General features: G+C 39.8%; 1 protein-coding gene across 3 annotated transcripts; it reads left to right on the top strand.

Moving 5' to 3' along the window:
• Positions 1-3226: 3226 nt before the first annotated feature.
• PGBD1 (piggyBac transposable element derived 1) lies at positions 3227-24407 on the top strand. 3 transcript variants are annotated; one of them, XM_001099547.5, is made up of 7 exons: positions 3227-3833; positions 5692-6126; positions 7474-7630; positions 8993-9081; positions 18948-19077; positions 20014-20110; positions 22632-24407. In XM_001099547.5, the coding sequence occupies exons 2-7, from the start codon at positions 5731-5733 to the stop codon at positions 24190-24192; spliced, it is 2430 nt and encodes an 809-aa protein (XP_001099547.3). In that variant the 5' UTR covers positions 3227-3833; positions 5692-5730; the 3' UTR covers positions 24193-24407. The 3 variants fall into 3 exon arrangements, with proteins under 3 accessions (XP_001099547.3, XP_001099438.3, XP_014991284.3); XM_001099438.5 differs by having other exon boundaries at positions 3391-3833; positions 5672-6126; XM_015135798.3 differs by lacking the exon at positions 3227-3833 and having other exon boundaries at positions 3889-6126.
• Positions 24408-24612: the final 205 nt, after the last annotated feature.

Raw genomic sequence — 24612 nt, 5'->3', positions numbered from 1 at the left:
TAAAGAAAGCAAATCATCTTGTTCATGGTACAGATATAACCTCTTAATGTAGATTTGTAGATAACTGGTCTTTTTCACATATAAACAATTGACTTTTCTCACTGGACTTTATGTCATGAACAATTTTTATGTGTAACAGACAGGATAGTCAATTTACCTATCCTCACACCCCATTCTAATCCACTCCTGCCATAATTCTGACTGTGCAGCCTGCCATATGACCTGTCCCCCACCACTGATGATTGGATCAGGAAGGGACCCTCAAGCCAGGCTTTAGATGCCCATAGGAATTTGACATTGGATCACAGATTCTGATTAATGTTTATTAGGCATATGAACCCAAAAGTAATATAGAGTTGGAGGCTAGGTGCAGTAGCTCATTCCTGTAATCCCAACACATTGAGAGGCCCAGATGGGAGGATCACTTGGACCCAGGAGTTGGAGACCAGCCTGGGCAACATGACGAAACCCCATCTCTACAAATAAGAAAAAAATTAGCTAGGTTGGTGGTGCACACCTGTAGTCCTAGCTACTTGGGAGGCAGAGATGGGAGGCTTATTCAAGTCCAGGAGGTCAAGGCTGCAGTGAACCATGATTGCACCACTGCAGTCTAGCCTGGGCAACAGAACAGGACCCTGTCTAAAATATACATAGAAAAATAGAGGACACAAGCACACACTGGAACAATTTTGGTGGCCACATAAAAACCAAACCAAATCGAGACAAACTGAGAAACAAAAAATGAAGCGGACTCCTGAAGTGGGAATCCCATGAATCAGGTGTGGCAACTTCAGCCCTCAGCCTCTGCAATCCATATATATCCTGGTCTTGGGAGTCCATAGAATACTGTTTCCTTCTAATAAAGGTTTCAAACAAATCCCTGATTAAGACATGCTAATCATTAAAAGTCTTCGTGGAAGGTAATTTTCCATATAAGCTGTGCAATATTCTATGGTATATGTCTCCAGTGTTAATCATTTACGTCATTTACATTTTGATCACCATAAACAATTTTTCAGTGAACATTCTTGGAAATACAACTTTGCCTACTTACAGAATTTTTTTCTTTGTTCAGTTGCCATAATGAGAATCAATGAGGCAGAAAGTAGGCATGTTTTCTAAGGCTTTTGATGTATTTGCCAGAATGCCCTCCAGAAAAGTTATACTAATTTGGATACCTTGTTAGCAGCCTGTGATAATGCCCAATTTTCTATACCCAAATAAACTCTGGGAATTATTCTTTTGAATATTTGACAACTGATACATACAAAATGGATTGCTTTTTTTAATAGACTACTTTTTAGAGCAGTTTTAAGTTCTCAGCAAAATTGAGAGAAAGATACAAAAATTTCTCATATACCCACTGCTCCCATTCAGGTATACCCTCCCCTATTATCAACATCCTGTCCCAGGGTGACATTTGTTACAATTGATGAACCTACATTGACATATTATCACCCAAAGACCACAGTTTACATTAGGGTTCACTCTTGGTATTGTACATTTTATGGGTCTGGACAAATACATAATAATGTGTCCACCATTGTAGTTTCATTGCCCTAAAAATCCTCTCTGTCTTACCTATTATGCATCCCTCCCTTTCTCCAGTCCCTAGCAACCACTGACCTTTCTACAGTCTTTATAGTGTTGCCTTTTCCAGGATGTCATGTATACAGGTGGAGTACCCCAATCTGAAAATCCAAAACACATTACAATGTGAAACTTTTCAGCACCAATATGATGCCACAAGTGCAAAATTTCACACCTGACCTCATGTGACAGGTCATAGACAAAATGCAGTCAAGACTGTTTCGGCCAGGCACAGCGGCTCAAGCCCGTAATTCCAGCACTTTGGGAGGCCAAGGCTCCTCACCTGAGGTCAGGTGTTTGAGACTAGCCTGGCCAACATGGCTAAACCCCATCTTTGCTAAAAATATAAAAATTAGCCGGGTGTGGTGGCACGCACCCGTAGTCCCAGCTGCTCGGGAGGCTGAGGCACGAGAATTGCTTGAACCCCGGAGGCGGAGATTGCGGTGAGTCAAAATTGTGCCTCTGCACTCCAGTCTGGGCAACAGAGCAAGACTCAATCTCAAAAAAAAGACTTTGTTTCATGTACAGAATTATTTAAACTGTATAAAATTAGCTCTATGTGAGTAAGGTATATATGAAACAAATGAATTTCATGTTTAGACTTGGGCCTCATCCCTAAGATATTTCATAATGTATGTATATATTCCAAAATCTGAAATTGGAAACACTTCTGGCCCCAAGCATTTCAGATAAGGGATACTCAACTTGTTGTTGAAATCGTACAATATGTAGCTTTTCAGATTGGATTCTTTCACTTTCTAGTATGCACTAAAATTTTCTCCATGTCTTTTCATGCCTCGATAGCTCATTTTTTTCATTTTTTTCTTGTTTTCTTTTTCTTTTTTCTTGTTTTCTTATAAACAGATGTTTATAGCAGCTTTATTCATAATTGCCAAAACTCAGTGGGTAAATGAATAAATAATGGGTCTGTTTTTAAAAGAGTGTTTTATATTTTTACTATTGAACATCTTTTCACATGTTAATTTGTCACTTACCTTGTTTTGTGTATAGTAACATTCATATCCTTTACTGATTTTTCTACTAAAGTCTCCTTTTACTCTTAAACAGAAGTGCCCTTAAAAATCAAATAGGGAACTTGCATATCAACATTTTAAATGCATATGTCCTTTGGCTGATCAGTTCTAATATGTGGCATTTATCCTAGAAATACATTCTTAAAAGAATGTAAAGGTATTGAATGATGTTCCCTCTAGCATGGCTTTTAAAGAAAAAATATAACCTAAGTATGCATCAATAGGATAGTTAAGTAAATTATGGAACACCCATACAATATTACTTAGCTGTTAAAGAATAAGCTGATCTGTGAAGATCTCCAAGCTGTCTTAACCGAAAAGAGCTAAGGTGCAAAATTACATTATGATACCATAAGTGTTTTTAAATGTATAAATGCTTATTCACTAAACAAAATGTTTATTACATGCTACTGTGTGACAGGTAGTGTCCTAGATAAATATGCACAAAATACAATGGTTAACTCTAAAGAGTGGGACATTTTTCGTTTTATGGTCCTTCTGCAACTTGACTTTTTTATTGTACGTATATTATGTATACTTAAAATAATTTGTACAGCTTACTATAATGGTCTTTTAATTGATCTGTTTCGCCTCCTAACCAGTGATGACCCCGAAGACAGACATTTACCACTCTGTTGGTTTTTTATTGAAATGATGTACATAAATGTGGGGCGTGCTTGCACCGTCCGGATGGGCCTGAGGTCCGGCAGCGGAGAGCGACCTGGGCGGGGCGGGAGGTGGCAGTGGGGGTCCTCCCGGATCACCAGAGAGACGAGCGGCCGTGCTCCTAGAGAGGCAAGGAACCCGCCAGACTCCGCCACTCGGCTGCGGGCGCGGCGAGTGGAGAAGCTTTTGTGCTGGCCCAGCTGCCGGAGGCGCCGGCGACACCCATCAGCCCCGCCAGCCCGCCAGTAGCACGGCTTGGGCTCTGGGGAAACCGGCGCTCTCGACTGGGCAGCCCCGGGCCTCTGCGCTCCCTCGGGAGCCTTTCACGAGGTCGGCTACGTCTTTGTTGTGCGCGTTCCTGAACTTTTGGTCCATTAACCAACAATTAGACACGCAGGTATTCAGTGCCTGGCGCGGTGCTAGATGCTGGGTGTAATCTCAGAAAAATACATTCTGGGGTGCGCCTGAGGGTGCTGGCTGCTGGCATCTCAGGTGCTTTACGTGCATTCGTGAAGAAGTCCATCAGTATTTGTTGAATACCAGGTACGTGCCGGGCTTGTAGAGTCTATGCAGAGATAAACTCCTGTCCTCAAGAACCCGGGTGGGGATGGGCTGGGTGATCTGTAATACGAGATGGAGGAGATGAAGGTTGGGAGCAGTTTTCCATGGGAACACCCATCTCTATCTGTGTGGCTTACTTTTCCTGTCTATATGTTAGGGTTAGGGGTGGCCAGGGAAGGTTTCACATAGAACATTTGCGCTGGCCCTTGGGATTTTACCCTTAGAAGGGGGGTCCTGACTGTATAGAGTGGGTGGAAAAAAAAATTGAGTACTTAGCATGGCAGTGAGATAAGGAATTTGGGAAGACCATGGCTTTCTTGAAAGTAGGAACTAAGTCTTTTATTCCAGAGTTAGCTTTATGCCTGGAAAACAATGAGATGCTCCACAAATGTTTATTGAGTGACAAACAAATCAGCAAAATCCAGTAAAGATTAGATCCTGGAGAGTTTGAGTTTACTTCAACGAGTTTAATGAAAACTTTGTATGTGTTTATGTGTGTGTAAGGTATGTTGAATATGGTCAGAATTGTGCTTTAGGGAATATTAATCCAGTGACCATAGAAGCGGGGAATTGGGCAGGAATACCATAACATTATTGTGACAGTGAATGAAAATGATAGTAAAATAATAAGGAAAGAATGGCTGCAAGAGGCATTTTTAAGAATTGACTTGATTCACTGATTGTATATAGAGGCTGTTTAAAAGACTGAATGCATGGAAGATGATGGTGATGCCAGTAGAAATGGAGAAATACGGAGTGAATGCAGCTTTGAGGAACTCTGATCTTAGTTTGAGATCTGTTGAAATTATAGTGCAGGAGAAGCCCACAGCTGCTGGCATTTCAAGATGTGGGTTTGGAGTGCAAAAAGCAAGCTGGAGCCAAAGATTTGAGTCTTCTTGGGAACAGAGATATATTGAAAGTGTGACTAAGGAGATCACAAAGGAAAAAATGAAGAGAGGGAAGAAAAGAACTTGATGCATTTCTACTGTTTCAGTTATGTGTTGTTGCATCAAAAATCAAACTCTAAACTTAGTGGCTGAAAACAAGCTCAGCTTATTGTTCCTCAGGATTCTGCAGGTTGACTGGGTAGTTCTACTGGTCTCACCTGGAGTTACTAATAGAGCTGCATTCCGCTGGTGAATTATTTGAGCACTAGGCCCGGCTGGGTTTTAGCTTGGTCATTTTGGTTCTCATCCACATGACCTCTGTCTAGCTAGCTTGGGCCTCTCACAGCATGGCAGTCTTATGGCAGTGAACCAAGAGCTACAGCAGCACTCTCTCTCTTACAATGTCATTTCTGCCGTATTCCATTGGTCAAAGCAAGTCATAGGCCAGAACAGATTCAAGGGAAGGAAAAATAGACTCCACCCCTTGATGAGAACAGTGGCAAAATCTCATCACAAAAGGTATTTGAGGATGGGAGACTTTGGAAACAGTCTATTACACCTACATTTAAAGCGGAATATTCAGTGAGAGTTACACAGATATAGATGACCTTTGAGACTGTATTATTTGCCCATGAAGGCAGCCATCTGCCTCCTCAATGGGTAAAATGATCCCTTCTCCCCAGCTAAAGTGCAAGCTTCTTGAGCATTCTTATTGCTAACGCTTCTTCCCTCATATCCTACATCCCTTACCTCTGGACTCAGACCCTTTAGTACTAGTTCAAAACATACTTCTGATTCATTTCACTGAGAAATAGAAGGAAGCAGGCTCAGCTTTTGAGCACTACCTACAGTGGGTACAAAAATATAAGTAGATTACATACAGTTTTGAAGGTCTTAGAATTTGTGTGTTGCTGATCAATTCTTATGCCTCAGATCTCTATTTCTGAACACAGACCCCCAAGCTAAGTGAAGCTTTAGCCTCTAAACTCAACATGTATGAAGCTTTGCCAGGCCCTGCTCCTGAAAATGAAGATGGCCTTGTGAAAGTGAAGGAGGAAGATCCCACCTGGGAGCAGGTGTGCAACTCACAGGAGAGCAGCTCCTACACTCAGGAGATTTACCGCCTGCGCTTTCGGCAGTTCTGCTACCAGGAGGCTCATGGACCCCGGGAAGCTCTGGCCCAACTCCGAGAACTTTGTCATCAATGGCTGAGACCCGAGATGCACACCAAGGAACAGATAATGGAACTGCTGGTGCTGGAGCAGTTCCTGACCATCCTGCCCAAGGAGCTCCAGCCCTGTGTGAAGACATATCTTCTGGAGAGTGGAGAGGAGGCAGTGACCGTGCTGGAGAATCTGGAGACAGGAAGTGGAGACACAGGACAACAGGTGGGAAGAAAATGTGTGTGGTGGTGCGGGAGAAGAACAGGGGGACATGTATCAGTTGATGTTTAGCTTTTTATTTTGAAATAACTTCTAATTTATAGAAGTATTAGAAGAATAAAGAACTCCTGTAAACTTCATCCAGATTTGCCAGTTAACATCTGTTTCATGAAGTCCCATTGTTGTGTACACACTTGTGCAAGGAAGTGCATCCCCCCCAATATGCATATGTACATGTATACACGCACATACATACATACACACATACAGTATTTTTTTTTTCCTCAAACCATTTGAGAGTTAGTTGCAAACACTATATCCCTTTACCTCACTGTTGCCCAGGCTGGAGTGCAGTGGTACAATCATAGCCTCATTGTGGTCTTGAACTGCAATGGTGGAAGGCTCAAGCAATCCTCCCGCCTCAGGCTCCTGAGTAGATGAGGCTACAGGTGTGTGCCACCATGCCTGGCTAATTTATCTTTAATTTTTTGTAGAGGGGGTAGGGTCTTGCTGTATTGCCCAGGCTGATCTTGAACGCCTGGCCTCAAGTTATCATGCTGCCTTGGCCTCCCAAAGTGTTGAGATTACAGGCGTGAGCCACTGCACCCGGCCATTCAGTGTGGATTTCTGAAGAGTGAAGACATTCTGTTGTATAACCAGAATACAAAAATCAGGTTTAGGGAAATTAAAATTATGATACTGTCATATAACCTTAGTCTTTATTCATATTTTGCCATGTTATCCTAATAATGTTCTTTATGATAATTTTCCTCTGATTCAGGATACGAGCCAGCATCACATATTGCAGTTAGTTGCCATATCTCTAGTCTTTGTGAATCTGGAGTAGCTGCTGTCTTTCTTTGTCATGACATTGTTATTTTTGAATAGTACAGCTAGTTTTTTTGGAGAATATCCCTCAATTTGAGTTTGTCCTATAATTTCTCGTGGTCAGATTCAGGCTGCACATTTTGACTAGAATACCACAGAGGTAATGTTGTGTTCTCAGTGCATCACTTCAGGAGGTGCGTAGTGATGATTTGTCCCATTACTGATGAGGTTACAGTGGTACCTGTCAAATTTCTCCACTAGAAAGTTACCATTTCCCCCTATGTAATTACTAAGTAATCTGTGGGAGACATTTTGAGTTGGTGTACATATCTTGTTCCTCATTAAACTTTGACCAGCTAGTTTAAACATCCACTTGTTTGTTGTTTTTGTTTTTCTGGGCTGGAGTCCTTTGCCTATCTTTTCTGCTTTGTTTGCTGCTGTATCTTCAGCATATAGAACAGTGCTTGGCTCTTAGCATGCAGTCCATATATGCATGCCTTTTCAAAATAAATCTTTTGTTTCCAGGCCTCTGTCTATATTCAGGGACAGGACATGTGCCCAGTGGTGACAGAATATCAAGGAGTCTCTTTGGAATGTCCGAGCCTCCAGCTCCTGCCTGGGGTAACCACTCTGAAGTGTGAACCTCCACCGCTTCCTCAAGAGAACCCCCAAGAAGTGAGTGGTGAGTGCTAGAGTGAGTTTAGTGAGGACAATGGGAACTGGCCACTGACACTTGCACAGCCTTCTTGTCCTCAAGTTTGTATACATTGTGAAATGATTACCACAAGCTAACTTACGTATCTCACAGTTACCTTTTATGTGTCTGTGGTAAGAATTCCTAAGATCTACTCTCATGAAATTTCAAATATACAATACATTATTATTAACTATAGTGGCCATTCTGTACATAGGTCTTCAGAGCTTATTCATCTTATAACTGCAAGTTTGTACCCTTTGACCAACATCAAGTTTTATTTTTTTGTCTAACCCTGTATCTGGACAAACTTTTAAAGACCTGCTTTATTTTACACTGTGCTTTTTAAGCTGGTTTATTTAGTATGTATGTGTTGTGGACAAGTACATATAATAGTAAAAGTGAATTGGGGCAAGGCTGTTTTTTTTCCAGCAAACTTTATTCCTTCTAGAAATGAAACAACAGCAATAAAAAGATTCCATAGTGGTCCATTACGGAAGCAAAGAAAAGCAGAGCAAAGAAAAGTGACGTTCTGTTTTATATTTTGGGTTAGAATTACCACATGTGCTCTTCATTTGATAATTTTGTACTCTGCCATCTGCCAACTGCCAACTGTGTGACCTAGGCAAGTCATTTAATAGGCCAATTAGTCAACAATTATCTGTTTGATCTCTGTGTCTACTCTGCACTCAGCTGTGATTCTTCTGAGTGTGCCTAGGATTTTGGCAGCAATAATTTGGACCTTCTTGATCATTTTGAGGATTGGAAATAATCTTTTAAAGTAACAGCACAGTGGCTGGCATTGTGCAGTCATCATCGCTGTTTTGATTATTGTTGGTTCTTTGGGATCAGTACCTCCTAACAGTTTTTCTAGTTCATGGCTAACATCTCTTCTCTACTTTTTTTTAATATCTTTATTTTTCTGTCTCTTTATCTTCCTTTCTTCTGCTTTCCTGTTTCCCCTCTGTCTCATCTCTCTACTCTCCACATCCTTTCTTTTGCCTCTGTGTTCTCTCCTTGATCCTTCCTTTATCACCAGCTTCTTCCTCCCCTTTATTTTTATCTATGATTTTTATTTTTTATTTATGTAAAAGTGAATGACTATAAAACACCTTATGAGTTCATAAATCCCACTCCATTTTTTGCGTGAGAGACCCTAAAGCTGTAGAATTTTAGAATTTCTGACAGAATGAAAGCAGTTGTGATGCTCTTTCTCACACAGTAAAATCTACATCTTAGTTCTTGAATGTTTCACAAACATAACATTTGGGGGAAAAGGCTGAGTCTCCAAAAAGGGTACCCTGAAGGCCATCATGTCTCATTTAGGACTCTTACCTTCTCCCTCTACAGGGCCTGTTCTCCACGGATCAGCTCATCTCCAGGAAAAAAGCCCCAGAGACGAGGCTGCAGTGCCTGTGTTTAACCCAGTCAGGTCCCAGGTAAGTAGGATGCCCAAGCTTGTAGGAATGTCAGTAGTGGTCTTTCTCCTTCATTCCATGTTCCTTGCCCTTCTCTTGGCTCACACTCATCATCCCGAGAGCCATTCAGGTGGCATAGTCCCTCTGCCTTCACCTTGTCACAGAATATCACAAAGTGTGTTGCATCATTCAAGGAGCTTGTATTGATTACATGCCATTGTCTCATTTCATTGTTTAGGAGGCATGTCCAAATCTCAAGGCATGGGAGTGAGGGGTGGAGTGAGGCTCCTGGTTTCAGAAAGTGCTCCACTCATTTGATGTTGAGTAACTGATATTTTCTCTTTTGAAGTCTCTGGTTTATCTCCCCAGCTTTAGAACAAGGGCCCTTTTTCTCACTACTTTATATTCAGCACATATGCAATTAATGCTTGGTGATAATAATGGAAATTCTATATATCCAAGGTAATACTTAACATCTTCTTCACAAAATGGACTCTGGTTTTTTTTTTTTTTTTTTTCTTATCAGTGGTTCATTCATTTTCCTAGTCATTCATTTACAAAAAAAATAAATAAATAAGTCTCTCATTTAAGTCCTCTTAATATCGCTGCCACATCAGTTTCCTCAAGACACTTGCTCAGTCCTCTTCTATGGCTTCTAATTGATTTTTAATTCTATCAGACCCAGTGCCTCCTATTATTAACAAATACTTCCTGAGAAGAAGTGTCTAGAAAATAAAACGTACTCATGCACATTCTGAAAATCAACATAATTCCCTTAAATGTGATATAATGGTATAATGTAGAAACAAAAAAGTTACTTATTTTAAAAGTAGCTTTTCAGTAGGTAGGAATTGAACAATGAGAACACTTGGACACAGGAAGGGGAGCATCGCACACCGGGGCCTGTTGTGGGGTAGGGGGAGGGGGGAGGGATAGCATTAGGAGATATATCTAATGTAAATAACGAGTTAATGGGTACAGCACACCAACATGGCACATGTGTACATATGTAACAAACCTACCATGTACCCTAGAACATAAAGTATTAAAAAAAAAAGTAGTGTTTCAAAATGCAAGTGCTTCACGTGATTATAACTAGGAAATAACATAGTCAGGTGTTTGCACTGAAGTATCATTAGTAAGTTCAAATGAAGGAGGAATAAGGTCAGAAGTCCAAGAAAATCAAAGGGCAATGGTGTAGGTGGACAGTGGAATGAAACTAGTATTGAGTCAGATAATACAAGACTAGACAAAGTGGGGCCCTTAATTGAAGTAGGGCTCAGATGTTATAAATTGAATTATGTCCCTCTAAAAGATATGTGAAAATCCTAACCCCAAGTACCTGTGAATGTGACCTGATTTGGAAATAGACTCTGTCTTAGTCCATTTTGTGTTGCTGATAACAGAATTCCTGAGAATGGGTAATTTATTTTAAAAAGAGGTTTGTTTAGCTCAAAGTTCAGCAACCTGGGAAGTCCAAGATCATCAGCCTGTCTGGTGAGGATCTCATGCTGCTTTAGCTCATGACAGAAAGTGGAATGATGGAGAATCAAGTGTGTGCAAGGGGACCAAACGTTAGAGGCAGCCATCCTTTAAACAGCCTGCTCTTGGATCTGAGCAAGAGCAAAAATAGAAAGCTTATTCAAAGAAATAACAATAGGCCAGGTGCAGTGACTCTCACCTGTAATCCCAGCACTTTGGGAGGCCATGGCAGGAGGATTGCTTGAGGCCAGGAGTTCGAGACCAGCCTGAGTAACACAGCAAGACCCTGTATCTATTAAAAGAAAGAATAGGCCGGGCGCGATGGCTCACGCCTGTAATCCCAACACTTTGGGAGGCTGAGGCGGGTGGATCGCGAGGTCAGGAGTTCGAGACCAGCCTGGCCAACATGGCAAAACCCTGTCTCTACAAAAAATACAAAAAAAAAATTATCCAGGTGTGGTGGCAGGCACCTGTAATCCCAGCTACTTGGGAGACTGAGGCAGGAGAAGCGCTTGAACCTGGGAGATGGAGGTTGCCGTGAGCTAAGATCATGCCATTGCACTCCAGCCTGGGCAACAAGAGCAAGACTCCATCTCAAAAAATTAAAATAAATTAAAAAAAATAGAGAAATAATAACAAAAATCTTCACAAAACTTGAGAAAGATATAAATGTCCAGTACAGGAAGATCTGAGAACACTGAACAGAATCATCCCAATTAAGATTACTACAAGGCATATAATAATCAAACTCTCAACTCTCAAGGAAAAAGAGAGGATCTTAAAAACAGCAAGAGAAAAGAAACAAACGCTGCACCTCATCTGGCAACAGACTTCTCAATGGCAATCATATAGGCCAGGAGAAGGTGGAATGACGTTTTCAAAGTACTCCAAGAAAAAAACTGACATTCAAGAATATTGTACCCAACAGAATTATCTTTCATTTATGATGGAGAAAGCGTTTCCTAGACAAACAAAAGCTGAGAGAGTACACCACCACCAGACACATCTTACAAGAAATGCTAAATAATTCTTAATCTAAAAGGAAAGAAGACTAATATGCAAAAAGAAAACTTTTGAAGGCATAAAAGTCACTGATAAAATTAAGTACATGGACAAACCCAGAATACTTTATTACTATAATAGTAGCATACAATATACTCACAACTGTACTGTGAAGTCCCAAGACATACCTATCAAAAACAATAATAGGACTGGACACAGTGGCTCATGCCTGTAAACCCAGTTCTTTGGGAGGCCGAAGTGGGAGGATCACTTGAGACAAGGAGTTTGAGACCAGCCTGGGCAACATGGTAAGACCCTGACGCTGTACCTGGAGACAGGAGACGGAGTAAGACCATATCTTTAAAACAAAACAAACAATAATAGCTAGCAACCTGTCAAGAGATAGGTAATATAAAGATATAAATTGAGACAGTAAAAAGTCAAAATCTAGAGGAATGGAATTAAAGCATATAATTTTTTTCTGTGTGTTTCTGCCTTTGTTTCTACTCTTGTATTTGGGATCTAGGATAAGTTGTCATCTCTTTAAAATAACTTATTATATCTAAAGGTCTTCTTTGTAAGCCTCATGATAACCGCAATGCAAAAACCTATAATAAACACACTAAAAATAGCAACAAATGAAGGCATACTATAAGAGAAAATCACTTAGCCACAGAGGGTTTTTGTTGTTGTTGTTGTTGTTGTTGTTGTTGTTTGAGATAGGGTCTCGCTTTCACTGAGGCTGGAGTGCAGTGGTATCATCTCAGCTCACTGCAACCTCTGTCTCCCGAGCTCAAGTGATGCTCCCACCTCAGCCTCCCAAGTAGCTGGGACCACAGGTGTGTGCCACCATGCCTGGATAATTCTTTGTATTTTTTATACACCTGGGTTTTTACCATGTTGCCCAGGATGGCCTTGAACTTCTGGCCCCAAGCAGTCTGCCCACCTTGACCTCCCAAAGTGCTGGGATTACAGGCATGAGACACCGTGCCCGGCTGTATATAATAATTATAAATACCTATGTATGTAACACCAGAGCTCCCCAGTATATAAAGAAAACATTAATAGATCTAAAAGGAGAGCTAGACTGCGATACAATAATAGTAGGAGATTTTAATTACCCCATTCTCAGTAATTGACACATCATCCAGATAGAAAGTCAACAAAGAAACAGTGGAATTAAACTACATACTAGATCTAATGAGCCTAACTGATATTTACTGAACATGTCACTCACCTGCTACAGAATGCACATTCTTTTCATCAGCACGTGGAACATTCTTAAGAATAAACCATATCTTAGGCCACAAACAAATCTGAACAAATTTTTTAAAACTATAAATCATATCAAGTATCTTTTCTAATCACAGTGGAATAAAACTAGAAAGCAATAACAAGAAAAACCTTGGAAACTACACAAACGCATGGAAATTAAATAGCATGCTTCTGAACAACTAATTTGTCAGGGAAGAAATTAAAAAGGAAATCTAAAAATGTCTTGAAACTAATGAAAATAGAAAATGTGACATAACAAAATTTGTGGGATACAGCAAAAGCAGTACTAAGAAGGAAATTTATAGCAATAAACACCTATATTAAAAAAGTAAAAATACATCAAATGAACAACCTAATGATACACCTCAAGGAACTAGAAGAGCAACAACTGACCAAACCCGAAATTAGTAGAAGGAAACAAATAATAAGGATTAGAGCAGAAATAACTGAAATTGAGACCAAAAAAAAAAAAGAAAAACCCAGAAGAACAGTGAAACAAGAAGTTGGATTTTTCGAAAAGGTAAACAAAATCAAGCCTTTAGCTAGACAAACAAAAAAGGAGAAGACCCAAATGAATAAAATCAGAAATGAAAAAGACGTAACAGCTGAGACCTCAGAAATACAAAGAACTATTAGAGACTATTATGAACAACTATATGACAATAAATTTGAAAACCTAGAAGAAATGGATAAATTCCTAGATACATGCCAACTACTAAGATTGGACCATGAAGAAATAGAAAACCTCAGCAAACCAATAACAAGTAACGAGATAGAATCTGTAACAAAAAGTTTTCAAAGAAAACTTTTTCAAAGAAAAGCCCAGGAGCTGTTGGCTTCCCTGCCAAATTCTAAACATTTAAAAAAGAACTGATACCAATCCTATTCAAACTCTTCAAAAAAAAAAGAAGAAGAAGAAGAGGTACTACTTCCAAATTCATTCTAGGAGGCCAGGATTACCCTGACACTAAAACCAGACTAGGATACAAGATAAAAAGAAAACTACAGACCAATATCACTGATGAGCATAGGTGCAAAAATTCTCAGTGAAACACAAGCAAACTGAATTCAACAACACATTAAAAAGATCATTCACCATGATCAAGTGGGATTCACTCCAGGGATGCAAGGATGATTCAACATATGCCAATCAATAAATGTGATATATCACATTAATATCAGGAACAAAAACCATATTATTATTTCAATAGATGCTGAAAAGCATTTGATAAAATTCATTGCTTTTTGATAAAAACCCTTGTCAAAATTGGTATAAAAGGAACATACGTCAAAATTAGGGCCGTATGTGACAAACCCACAGCTAACATCAAACTGAAGGCCTTTTCTCTAAGGACTGGAACAAGACAAGGATGCCCACTCTCACCACTGTTGTTCAACATAATACCCAAAGTCCTGGCCAGAGCAGTTACACAAGAGAAAGAAATAAATGGCATCCAAACTGGATAGCAAAAAGTCAGGTTAGTCTGTTTGCAGATGATATAATCTTATACCTAGAAAAACCTGAAGACTACACCAAAAAAAACTGTTAGTGCTGATAAACTAAGTAAAGTTGCAGGATAAAAAATCAACACTCAAAAATTAGTAGCATTTATATACTCCAGTAGTGAGCAATCTGAAATAGAAATCAAGAAAATAATCGCATTTACAATAGCTACAAAAAATGTAAAATACTTAGGGAATTTAAACACTAAAAATTTAAACACCAAATTAAGTTAAATTTAGTGTTTAAATTCCCTAGGTATTTAATATTTTTTAGTATTTTATAATTTATAATTTAGTATTTAAATACTAAAGGAGTGAAAGACATATAAGGAAAACTAAAACTCTCATGGAACAAATTGAAGAGGACACAAAAACAATGGAAAGATATTTCATGCTCATGGATTGGAAGAATTTATATTGTTAAAATAATATAAATTATTAGAATTTATATTATTAAAATTACTTCCCAAAACAATTTACAGATTCAGTGTAATCACTATCAAAATACCAATGACATTCTTCACAAAAATCAGAAAAAAAATTCATGTCATGAGCCCTAAATCTAATGACTCGTATTCTTATAAGAAGTCCGTATTTGCAAATTTACCAAGGGGTTGAAAAAAAAAGAAAGAAAAATGCCCAAGTGAAAACACACACAGGGAGAATGCCATGTAATGACTGAGGCAAAGATTTGTGTAACACATCTGCAAGCCGAGGAACACTAAGAATTACTGACAAACACTAAAAACTTGGAGAGAGACATGGAAAATTATCTCATAGAACTTTGTTTTCTTTTCTTTTCTTTTCTTTTCTTTTTTTTCTTTTTGAGACAGAGTCTTGCTCTGTTGCCAGGCTGGAGTGCAGTGGCGTGATCTCAGCTCACTGCAACCTCCGACTCCCTGGTTCAAGCGATTCTCCTGCCTCAGCTCTAAAATAGCTGAGATTAAAGGCACGCACCACCACGCCCAGCTAATTTTTGTATTTTTAGTAGAGACAGGGTTTCACCGTGTTGGCCAGGATGGTCTTATCTCCTGACCTAGTGATCCGCCCACCTTGGCCTCCCGAAGTGCTGGGATTACAGGCATGAACCACCGCACCCGGCCTCCCATAGATCTCTCAAAGATAACATGGCCCTGCTGATATATTGATTTTGGATTTCTAGCCTCCAGAGCCATGAGAGAATATAATTCTGTTGTTTTCTGCTATTGAGGTTGTGGTACTTTGTTACGAGAGCTGTAGGAAAGCAATATAAGTTACAAAACAAATTGTGGACAGATAAAAAGGGAGAAAATAAGGAGGTGTGATATTACAGATATACCTCCTTTATTGTGTTTCACTTTATTGTGTTTCACTTTATTGTGCTTTGCAGTATTGAAAGTTTGTGATGACTCTGTGGAACAAGTCTGTCAGCACCATTTTTTCTAACAGCGTGTGCTTACTTTGTGTCTGTATGTCACATTTTGGTAATTCTTGCAGTGTTTCAAACTTTATTTTTATATCTGTCATGGTGATCTGTGATCAGTTATTTTTTATGTTGCTATTGAATTTGTTTTGGTGTGCCACAAACCATGCCCATTTAAGATGGCAAACCTAATCGATAAACATTGTATGTGTCCTGACTGCTCCATTGACCAGCTGTTCCCCCATCTCTTTTCCTTTCCTTGGTCCTTGCTATGTCCTGAGACACAATAATATTGAAATGAAACCATTTATAATACTACTACTACAGTGACCTCTATATGTTCAAGTGAAAAGAAGAGTCACATGTCTCTCAGTTAGTTAAATCAAAAGCTAGAAGTGATTAAGCATAGTAAGGAAGGCATGTTGAAAGCTGAGATAGGCCAAAAGCTAGGAGGCCTCTTGTGCCAAACAGGCAAGTTGTGAATGCAAAGGAAATGTTCTTGAAGGAAATGAAAAGTGCTGGTGAATATACAGATGATAAGAAAGCAAAAAACTTTTCGCTGATATGGAAAAAGTTTGAGTGGTTTGGATAGAAGATCACACCAGACGCAGCATTGCCTTAAGCCAAAGGCTAATCCGGAGCACATCTCTTACTCTCTTCAGTTCTGTGAAGGCTGAGAGAGGTGAGGAAGCTATGGAAGAAGAATTGGAAGCTAGCAGAGGTTGGTTCATGAGGTGTAAGGAAGAAGCCATCTCCATAAAATGCATCAGCAACAAGTGCTGATGTAGATGCTGCAGCAGGTTATTCAAATCTAGCTAAAATCACTAATGAGATGGCTACGCTAAACAACAGATTTTCAGTGTAGATGAAACAACCTTATATTGGAATAAGATGCCATCTAAGACTTTGATTGCTAGAGAGGAGAAGTCAATGCCTGGCTTCAAAGCTTCAAAGGACAGGCTGACTTGTTAGGGGCTTATGCAGTTGGCGACTTTAAAGTTGAAGCCAGTGCTCATTTATCATTCTGAAAATCCTAGGGTCCATAAGAATTAGGCTAAACCTACTCTGTCTGTGCTCTAGAAATGGAACAACAAAGCCTAGATGATAGCACATCTGTTTACAGCATAGTTTACTGAATATTTTAAGCCTACTCTTGAGACATAGTACTAAAAAAAAATTCTTTGAAAATATTACTGCTTATTCACAGAGCACCTAGTCACACAAGAGCTCTGAAGGACAGGTACAAGGAAAATTAATGTTTTCAAGCCTTCCAGTACAATACACATTCTGTAACCCATGGATCAAGGAGTAATTTTGACTTTCAAGTCTTATTTTTTGAGAAATACATTTTGTAAGGCTATAGCTGCCATAGATAGTGATTCCATAGATAGTGATGGATCTGGGCAAAGTAAATTAAAAACCTTCTGAAAAGGATTCATCATTCTAGATGCCAGTAAGAACATTTGTGATTCAAGGGAGGAGGTAAAAATACCAACATTAACAGGAGTTTGGAAGAAATTGGTTCCAACACTCATGGTTGTCTTTGAGAGATTTAGGACTTCAGTGGATAATGTAGCTGCAGATGTGGTGGAAAGGACTGGTATTAGAAGTGGAACCTGAAGATGTGACTGATTGCTACCATCTCATGATAAAACTTGAACAGATAAGTTACTTCTTATGGATGAGCAAAGAAAATGGTTTGAAATTGAATCTACTCCTGGTGAAGCATTGTTGAAATGACAACAAAGGATTTAGAATATTAAATAAACTTAGTTGATAAAGCAGCAGCAGGTTTGAGATGATTGACTACAATTTTGAAAGATGTTCTACTGTGGGTAAAATGCTATCAAACAACATCGCATGCTACACAGAAATCTTTTGTGAAAGAAGAGTCAAGCAAGGTGGCCAACGTTACTGTTGTCTTATTTTAAGAAATTGCTACAGCCACCGAAACCTTCAGCAACCACCACACTAGTCAGCAGCCTCCAACATCGCAGGAAGGCCCTCTACCAGCAAAAAGATTATAACTCTCTGAAGGCTCAGATGCTTATTAGCATTTTTTAGCAATAAAGTATTTTTAAATTAAGATATATACTTTTTTTAGATATAATGCTTATCTACAATTAATAGACTACATAGTATAGTGTAAACATAACTTTCACATGCACTCGAAAGCCAAGAAATTTATGTGGCTTGCTTTATTGTGGCGGTCTGGACCTGCAATATCTCTGAGGTATGCCTATGTTTAAATGAGGTGGGCTTTGCCTTTTATTATCAAAATAATTATCTGTTTGTAGTTTGGGATACGGTGATGATGAGTTAAAGATAAAATATCTTCTGTCTTGAAACCCCCTCCTTGTCAAAACGGACATTCATTCTGTAAAAGACTGGCACTGTATCCTTTTTCAGGCAACAAGAAAGAGAAAGTAGATTGGAAAATGAGAGAAAATCAAGAGGTTTATGAAACCATGTGGTAGCCCTTTGGAACAGTGTCAGAGAGATAGAAAATCTCAGACAGTTTCCAAAATAAATAATTTCAGTGTGTGATTTTTCTAGCCTAAATATCATTACTAGCTTTGAAATGTTTTTAAACAATCTTTGTTCATGAAATTTAGTGAGATTTCTGCATTTACGTTAGATTCCAAGTCTGTTTAAAGGAGTCTGAAAACTCCATTATGTATTTGTAGTCAGTTTAATTGTGTTTGTTATAACTGCAATATTATATTGAAGTGCTGTTCAACCAAATACATAGAAAATGCTGTAAAACTGTGTAGAATAATCTAAGTGAGTCAACTTTTGTGACAATGTCTTTAATCTATGTAAGCTTCCTTCTCTAACTTTCTTGAATCACTTGATTTTTTTTTCAGTGTCATCCTATAAAAACTCTTAGGATTCCTATGTTTCAGTGCAGCTGATTTATATTGATTGTAGGTTTGATTCAGGAGGACACTCAAAAGTCCGCAGGATGTGGAAGAATTATTTGTAGTGTGGGACTGTCCCACATATTGCAAGATGCCTAGCATCTCTGGCGTCACCCTCTGAATGGCATTGGCTTGGAGTGGTGGTGGACTTCATTGTTATAACCAGAAAGATTCCCACAAATTTACTTAATGCCCTGAGGGGCTGGAACTATTGGTCTGCAGTGTGGTATTCAAACCCTTCACAACTGGATTCCTTAACCATGTGAAAACAAAGAGGCTATTTTCTTCTTTTGACTTTTTAGACATTGGTGAAGACTGAGGAAGAAACAGCCCAGGCCCTTGCTACAGAGAAGTGGCCACATCTGAGTCTGGCTCGGAGGAACCTCTGTGGGAACTCAGCTCAGAAGACAGTTACAAGCCTCAGTCTGATGAGTAAGGCCAGGCCTCTGACTGGACCCCTGTCTGGACTCTCATTTTCCCTTCACTCACCCCGGCTTGGCCCTTGGGAGCCCACGTTTCCTTCCACAACCTTCCATTCCCTTCTTCTAGCCTGTGCCTCCAGACTTCTCCTAGGCCTTATCACCTTGCATCCTTCCCAATCACATTTTCTTCTGTTGCTAATCAGCTTACTGATTCTTGTGGTTATCTTCTCTGATCATCCCTTCGAGTTCCCTGTTTCCTTCAGTGACTCCTTTGTATCCTTTTCCCCTTTTTTCTTCCCTATCGAGGATTCCATATAACTTGTCTTTCAGATATCCCTTCATACTTGGAAGCCCCACGAACACCTCTGTCTGATCTTGTCTTTACCTCAGAGGAGGTCGTCTTCACTCTCTAAGAACACTACGGTTCATGTTTATTTTACTTTTTTAGTTTTTTTTAGAGATGGGGTCTCACTCTGTTGCCCATGCTAGAGCATAGTGGCATGATGATAGTTCACTGCAGTCTCAAACTCCTGGGCTCAAGCAGTCTTCCCACTTCAGCCTTCTAAACAGCTGGGGCTACACCCAGGTAATTTTCTGTAGACACGGAGGCTTGCTTTGTTACCCAGGCTGGTCTTGAACTCCTGGCCTGAAGCAGTCCTCCCACCTCAGCCTTCCAAAGCACCCAGCCTAATTTTCTTGAAATGTGCTCTGCCCTGTTGGGATCTCTGTCCAGCTGGGCTTTGTTGCCTTAATTAACCTTTCTTACCATTTTCCCATCCCATGCCACATTTTGTAGGATTGCTGAAACTGTGCACCCTTGAAACACCAATATGATTTTTTGTTTGTTTGATTTGGCACATCTGTTCCCTACCTTGGAAGTTTTTTTTTTTTTTTTTTTTTAATTAACAGAACAGATGACATTTAAATCATTAATACTATATTTTAGCTGAAGAAATTGTAACTAAAGATACATTGTTTAATGCAAAGCAAGAAACTTCTGAAGAAATGGAACAAAGTGGAGAAGCCTCAGGAAAGCCCAACAGGTGAGTGTCCATGGTCCTCAGTGAATCAAATCCTACAGATATAAGAAACTGGAATGGAATCAGAGAAACCAATTGGTCAAAAGCCTGCTTCCCTGGAATAAGATATGATGACTGCCACTCACTTGTGTGGTCATAGAAGGTCCATGCCAAGAAAGTGACCTATTCAAAATGTTCAATATGCAATAAATATACAAAACCTTCAGTTGACACTCAGTTGCCTCTGAGAAGCCTATCCTCATCCAGTCTGTCCTTGATTACCCTTCCCTGGGCTCCCTTACATTTCTGTGGAGCTATAGAGAAGCCAGAAGGCAGATGATTTAACAAGAGTGAGGGCTACAGATGAAGCTGCCATGACAGTTAAGAAAGAAATGTCAGAGCAGAAGAGGACAAGCAGGGTACAGCTTGAGCATTCCAAATCTGAAATGTTCCAAAATCTGAGCTGTTTTGAGCACCAGCATGATGCTCAAAGGAAATGCTCATTGGAGCGTTTTGGATTTCGGATCTTTGGTTAGGGATGCCCAACTGGTATAATGCAAATATTCCAAAATCTGAAAAAATCCAACATTCAACAATCTTCTGGCCCCAAGCATTTCAGATAAGGGAAAATTAACCTGTATTTTCAACCGCCATTAGACCTGAACAAGGTATAGGTCAAAAGGAAAGTTAGCTGATGAAGTGGAAATGAATGACAGTGGTGGGCACTTCATAAGTGCTGGTTGTGGGAATGAATGAACTTGTAACACATACTTCTATGCAAATCAAGAAACTTCTGAAGAAATGGAACAAGGTGGAGAAGCCTCGGGAATGCCCAACATTCCAAGGCTTCTCAGGATTGCAGAAAGAGAGGGAGCAAATCACAAGCAGAGGGTTGGCTTCTGGTGAGGCCATTTGGTCCTCAGAGACTTGAGAAAAGAGAGAGGAAGCAAGGTGGGATACTTGGCTAAAGAGCGGAGAAGGGGGTATGAATTTTCCTTATTGACATTTGTTCAACTTAGAGAAACTGGGAGCTAAATCTCAGCTAAAGTAGAAATGTCTTAAAGCTTAAGAAGAGAAGTGAAATTTTGCATTAAGATTAGTGAAGACTGAGCCAGCCTCCGCTAAAGGAAGAGAAATGATGTTCAGTAACTAAGAGCAGAGTTATACAACTGGAGAATAGGAATCTGTTGTTGTGTCTGTGAGGTACATTTATTATCAGGCAACTATCAGGTAATTCACAGTGCCTATAAGAATAAAGATATTCATATAACAAAAAGTCTGAAGGTAGGCTATTTCAGGTTTGGTGCAATAGCTTAACCATGGTATCAAAGGTCTAGCCCCCTGCCCTGCTTTGAGTCCCCCTCCCTCACCTCCACCCCACTTTCTTAGCTCACTCTTTTTTCCCATTTCTCACTCCCATTTCCTTCCCTCACAATATTGGGCTTAATGCACTGTAGCTATTAGAGTTTAGATGTCAACAGTAGAAAGACTCAGTGTGATCAAGGAATGCACATATCTAAAAATTAAAAAGTTTGTGTAAAATAATACTTTTCAGCCAGGCGCAGTGGCTCACACTTGTAATCCCAGCACTTTGGGAGGCCAAGGTGAGTGGATCACGAGGTCAGGAGTTTGAGACCAGCCTGGCCAACACAGTGAAACCCTGTCTGTACTAAAAATACAAAAATTAGCTGGGCATGGTGGCACGTGCCTGTAGTCCCAGCTACTCGGGAGGCTGAGGCAGGAGAATCGCTTGAACCTGGGAGGCGGAGGTGGCAGTGAGCTGAAATCATGCCACTGCACTCCAGCCTGGGTGACAGAGCTAGATTCTGTCTCAAAAAAAAAAAAAAAAAAAAATTTCATCTTTGTAACTTTAGCTTACTTCCTTGTAGACCTGATAAAAATCAGTCCAAGTGCAATGAGTTGAGAGTTGAGTTTCATTTGTTCTTCCCCAGAGTAGTATGTCCATCAGATGAATATAGAACTAGCAGGGGCTAAGTCCTTCCATATTCAGAAATTCTGTGAGAGGTGTGAGGAGACCTGGTAAATAATAACCTTTGTTTCGTGTTCAGGTTCAGAACCAATTGACAGGGTCGCAGGAGTAAAATAGATGGTTCTGGAAACCTCAGTTTCTTACTGACAGAAGTTAGAACAGATAAAAACGGCTTAAAGGCAGAGCTAAATAGGCTTGTACTGGCAGAGGAGGAATGTAGCAGATGTCCCTCTGCATAGGTCTTCTCAATGCAACTTGGGGCACCAAGGAGCATGGGATGTCTGCATCCTGCTCCTAAAGAGGACAGAGAGAGGGGTGTACCAAGGATACCCAGTTCTTTCTCCCAGGCTCAACAGTTAGTTCCATTCTGAGGAGTAAGAGGTAGAGAGAGGCTAGAAATGTTCAATCTAGCCAAAGTCCTTCCCATGGAAAAAAAGAGAAATAAGTATCTCCTCCCCACCCCAAGCCACGAAAGATTTAAGCTTCAGCAGATTTATCATGTGTGAGAGAATATGATTGAGGATTTTTATAACATGTTCTTTTTTTCTTTCCCAGAGAGTGTGCACCCCAGATTCCTTGTAGTACTCCTATCCCTGCTGAAAGGACAGTTACACATTTGAACACTCTGAAGGACCGTCACCCAGGTGATTTGTGGGCCCGGATGCACATCTCATCCTTGGAATATGCTGCAGGAGACATTACTCGAAAAGGGAGAAGAAAAGACAAAGCTCGAGTGAGTGAACTGCTCCAAGGTCTCTCATTCTCTGGTGACTCAGATGTGGAAAAAGATAATGAGCCTGAGATCCAGCCTGCTCAAAAGAAGTTAAAGGTGTCTTGTTTCCCAGAAAAGAGTTGGACCAAAAGAGACATTAAACCCAACTTTCCAAGCTGGTCAGCACTAGATTCTGGACTTTTGAATCTCAAGAGTGAAAAGTTGAATCCAGTAGAGCTTTTTGAATTATTTTTTGATGATGAAACATTCAACTTAATTGTCAATGAAACCAATAATTATGCTTCTCAGAAAAATGTCAGCTTGGAAGTCACAGTTCAGGAAATGAGGTGTGTGTTTGGTGTCCTACTTTTGAGTGGATTTATGAGGCATCCTAGAAGGGGAATGTATTGGGAAATCTCTGACACCAATCAGAACCTGGTTAGAGATGCAATCAGAAGGGACAGATTTGAATTGATTTTCTCAAATCTGCACTTTGCAGATAATGGCCACCTAGATCAAAAAGATAAGTTTACAAAGTTGAGACCTCTCATAAAACAAATGAATAAAAATTTCCTCTTGTATGCTCCCTTGGAAGAATACTATTGCTTTGATAAGTCAATGTGTGAATGCTTTGATAGTGACCAATTCCTGAATGGAAAGCCTGTTAGAATTGGATATAAAATTTGGTGTGGTACAACCACACAGGGTTATCTGGTTTGGTTTGAGCCCTATCAAGAACAATCAACTATGAAGATAGATGAGGATCCTGACCTTGGGTTAGGTGGAAATCTAGTAATGAACTTTGCTGATGTTCTTTTAGAGAGAGGTCAGTATCCCTATCACCTGTGTTTTGATAGCTTCTTTACCAGTATCAAATTGTTGTCAGCCTTGAAGAAGAAGGGGGTGAGGGCAACAGGAACAATTCGTGAGAACAGGACCGAAAAATGTCCCCTTATGAATGTAGAACATATGAAAAAAATGAAGAGAGGGTATTTTGATTTCCAAGTAGAAGAAAACAATGAGATAATTTTATGTCGTTGGTATGGGGATGGCATTATCAGTCTGTGCTCCAATGCTGTGGGCATAGAACCAGTCAATGAGATAAGTTATTGTGATGCTGATGATGAGGAAATCCCTCAGATAAGTCAACCATCCATAGTAAAAGTGTATGATGAATGCAAGGAAGGTGTAGCTAAAATGGATCAAATTATTTCAAAGTATCGGGTGAGGATAAGAAGCAAGAAATGGTACTCAATTTTGGTAAGCTACGTGATTGATGTAGCCATGAACAATGCATGGCAACTACACAGAGCCTGTAACCCAGGTGCTTCCCTAGACCCCTTGGATTTTCGGAGATTTGTTGCACATTTCTACTTGGAACACAATGCTGATCTGTCAGATTAAGGCACATAAAATGGACATAGTGCAGACATTAATAAGACATAGAAAAATAATTGTACATGCTGTTGTACCCTCCCGAAGTAAATCTGATATATGTAATGAAGTTATTAAATAATTAATACTTTTAAAAATCAGACATTTAGTTTCAAGGACTATTGTAACAATGTTAAAAATTATCTGTGAAAATGTTGAACTGTAGTACTTTTCTCTATGTCAAATTTTGTGTCAGACATGGGAAATCCTTTATTTGTTCAATTGACTATTTTGTGCGTTCATTTATTTATTTTTTGAGACACAGTCTCGCTCTGTGGCCAGGCTGGAGTGCAGTGGCACGATCTTGGCTCACTGCAACCTCCGACATCCTGGTTCAAGCAATTCTCCTGCCTCAGCCTCCCGAGTAGCTGGGATTACAGGCACGTGCTG

The sequence above is a fragment of the Macaca mulatta genome, chromosome 4, assembly GCF_049350105.2.
Source record: "Macaca mulatta isolate MMU2019108-1 chromosome 4, T2T-MMU8v2.0, whole genome shotgun sequence".
NCBI classification, from domain to species: Eukaryota; Metazoa; Chordata; class Mammalia; order Primates; family Cercopithecidae; genus Macaca; species Macaca mulatta.
This window is presented reverse-complemented; position numbering and strand designations above follow the sequence as displayed.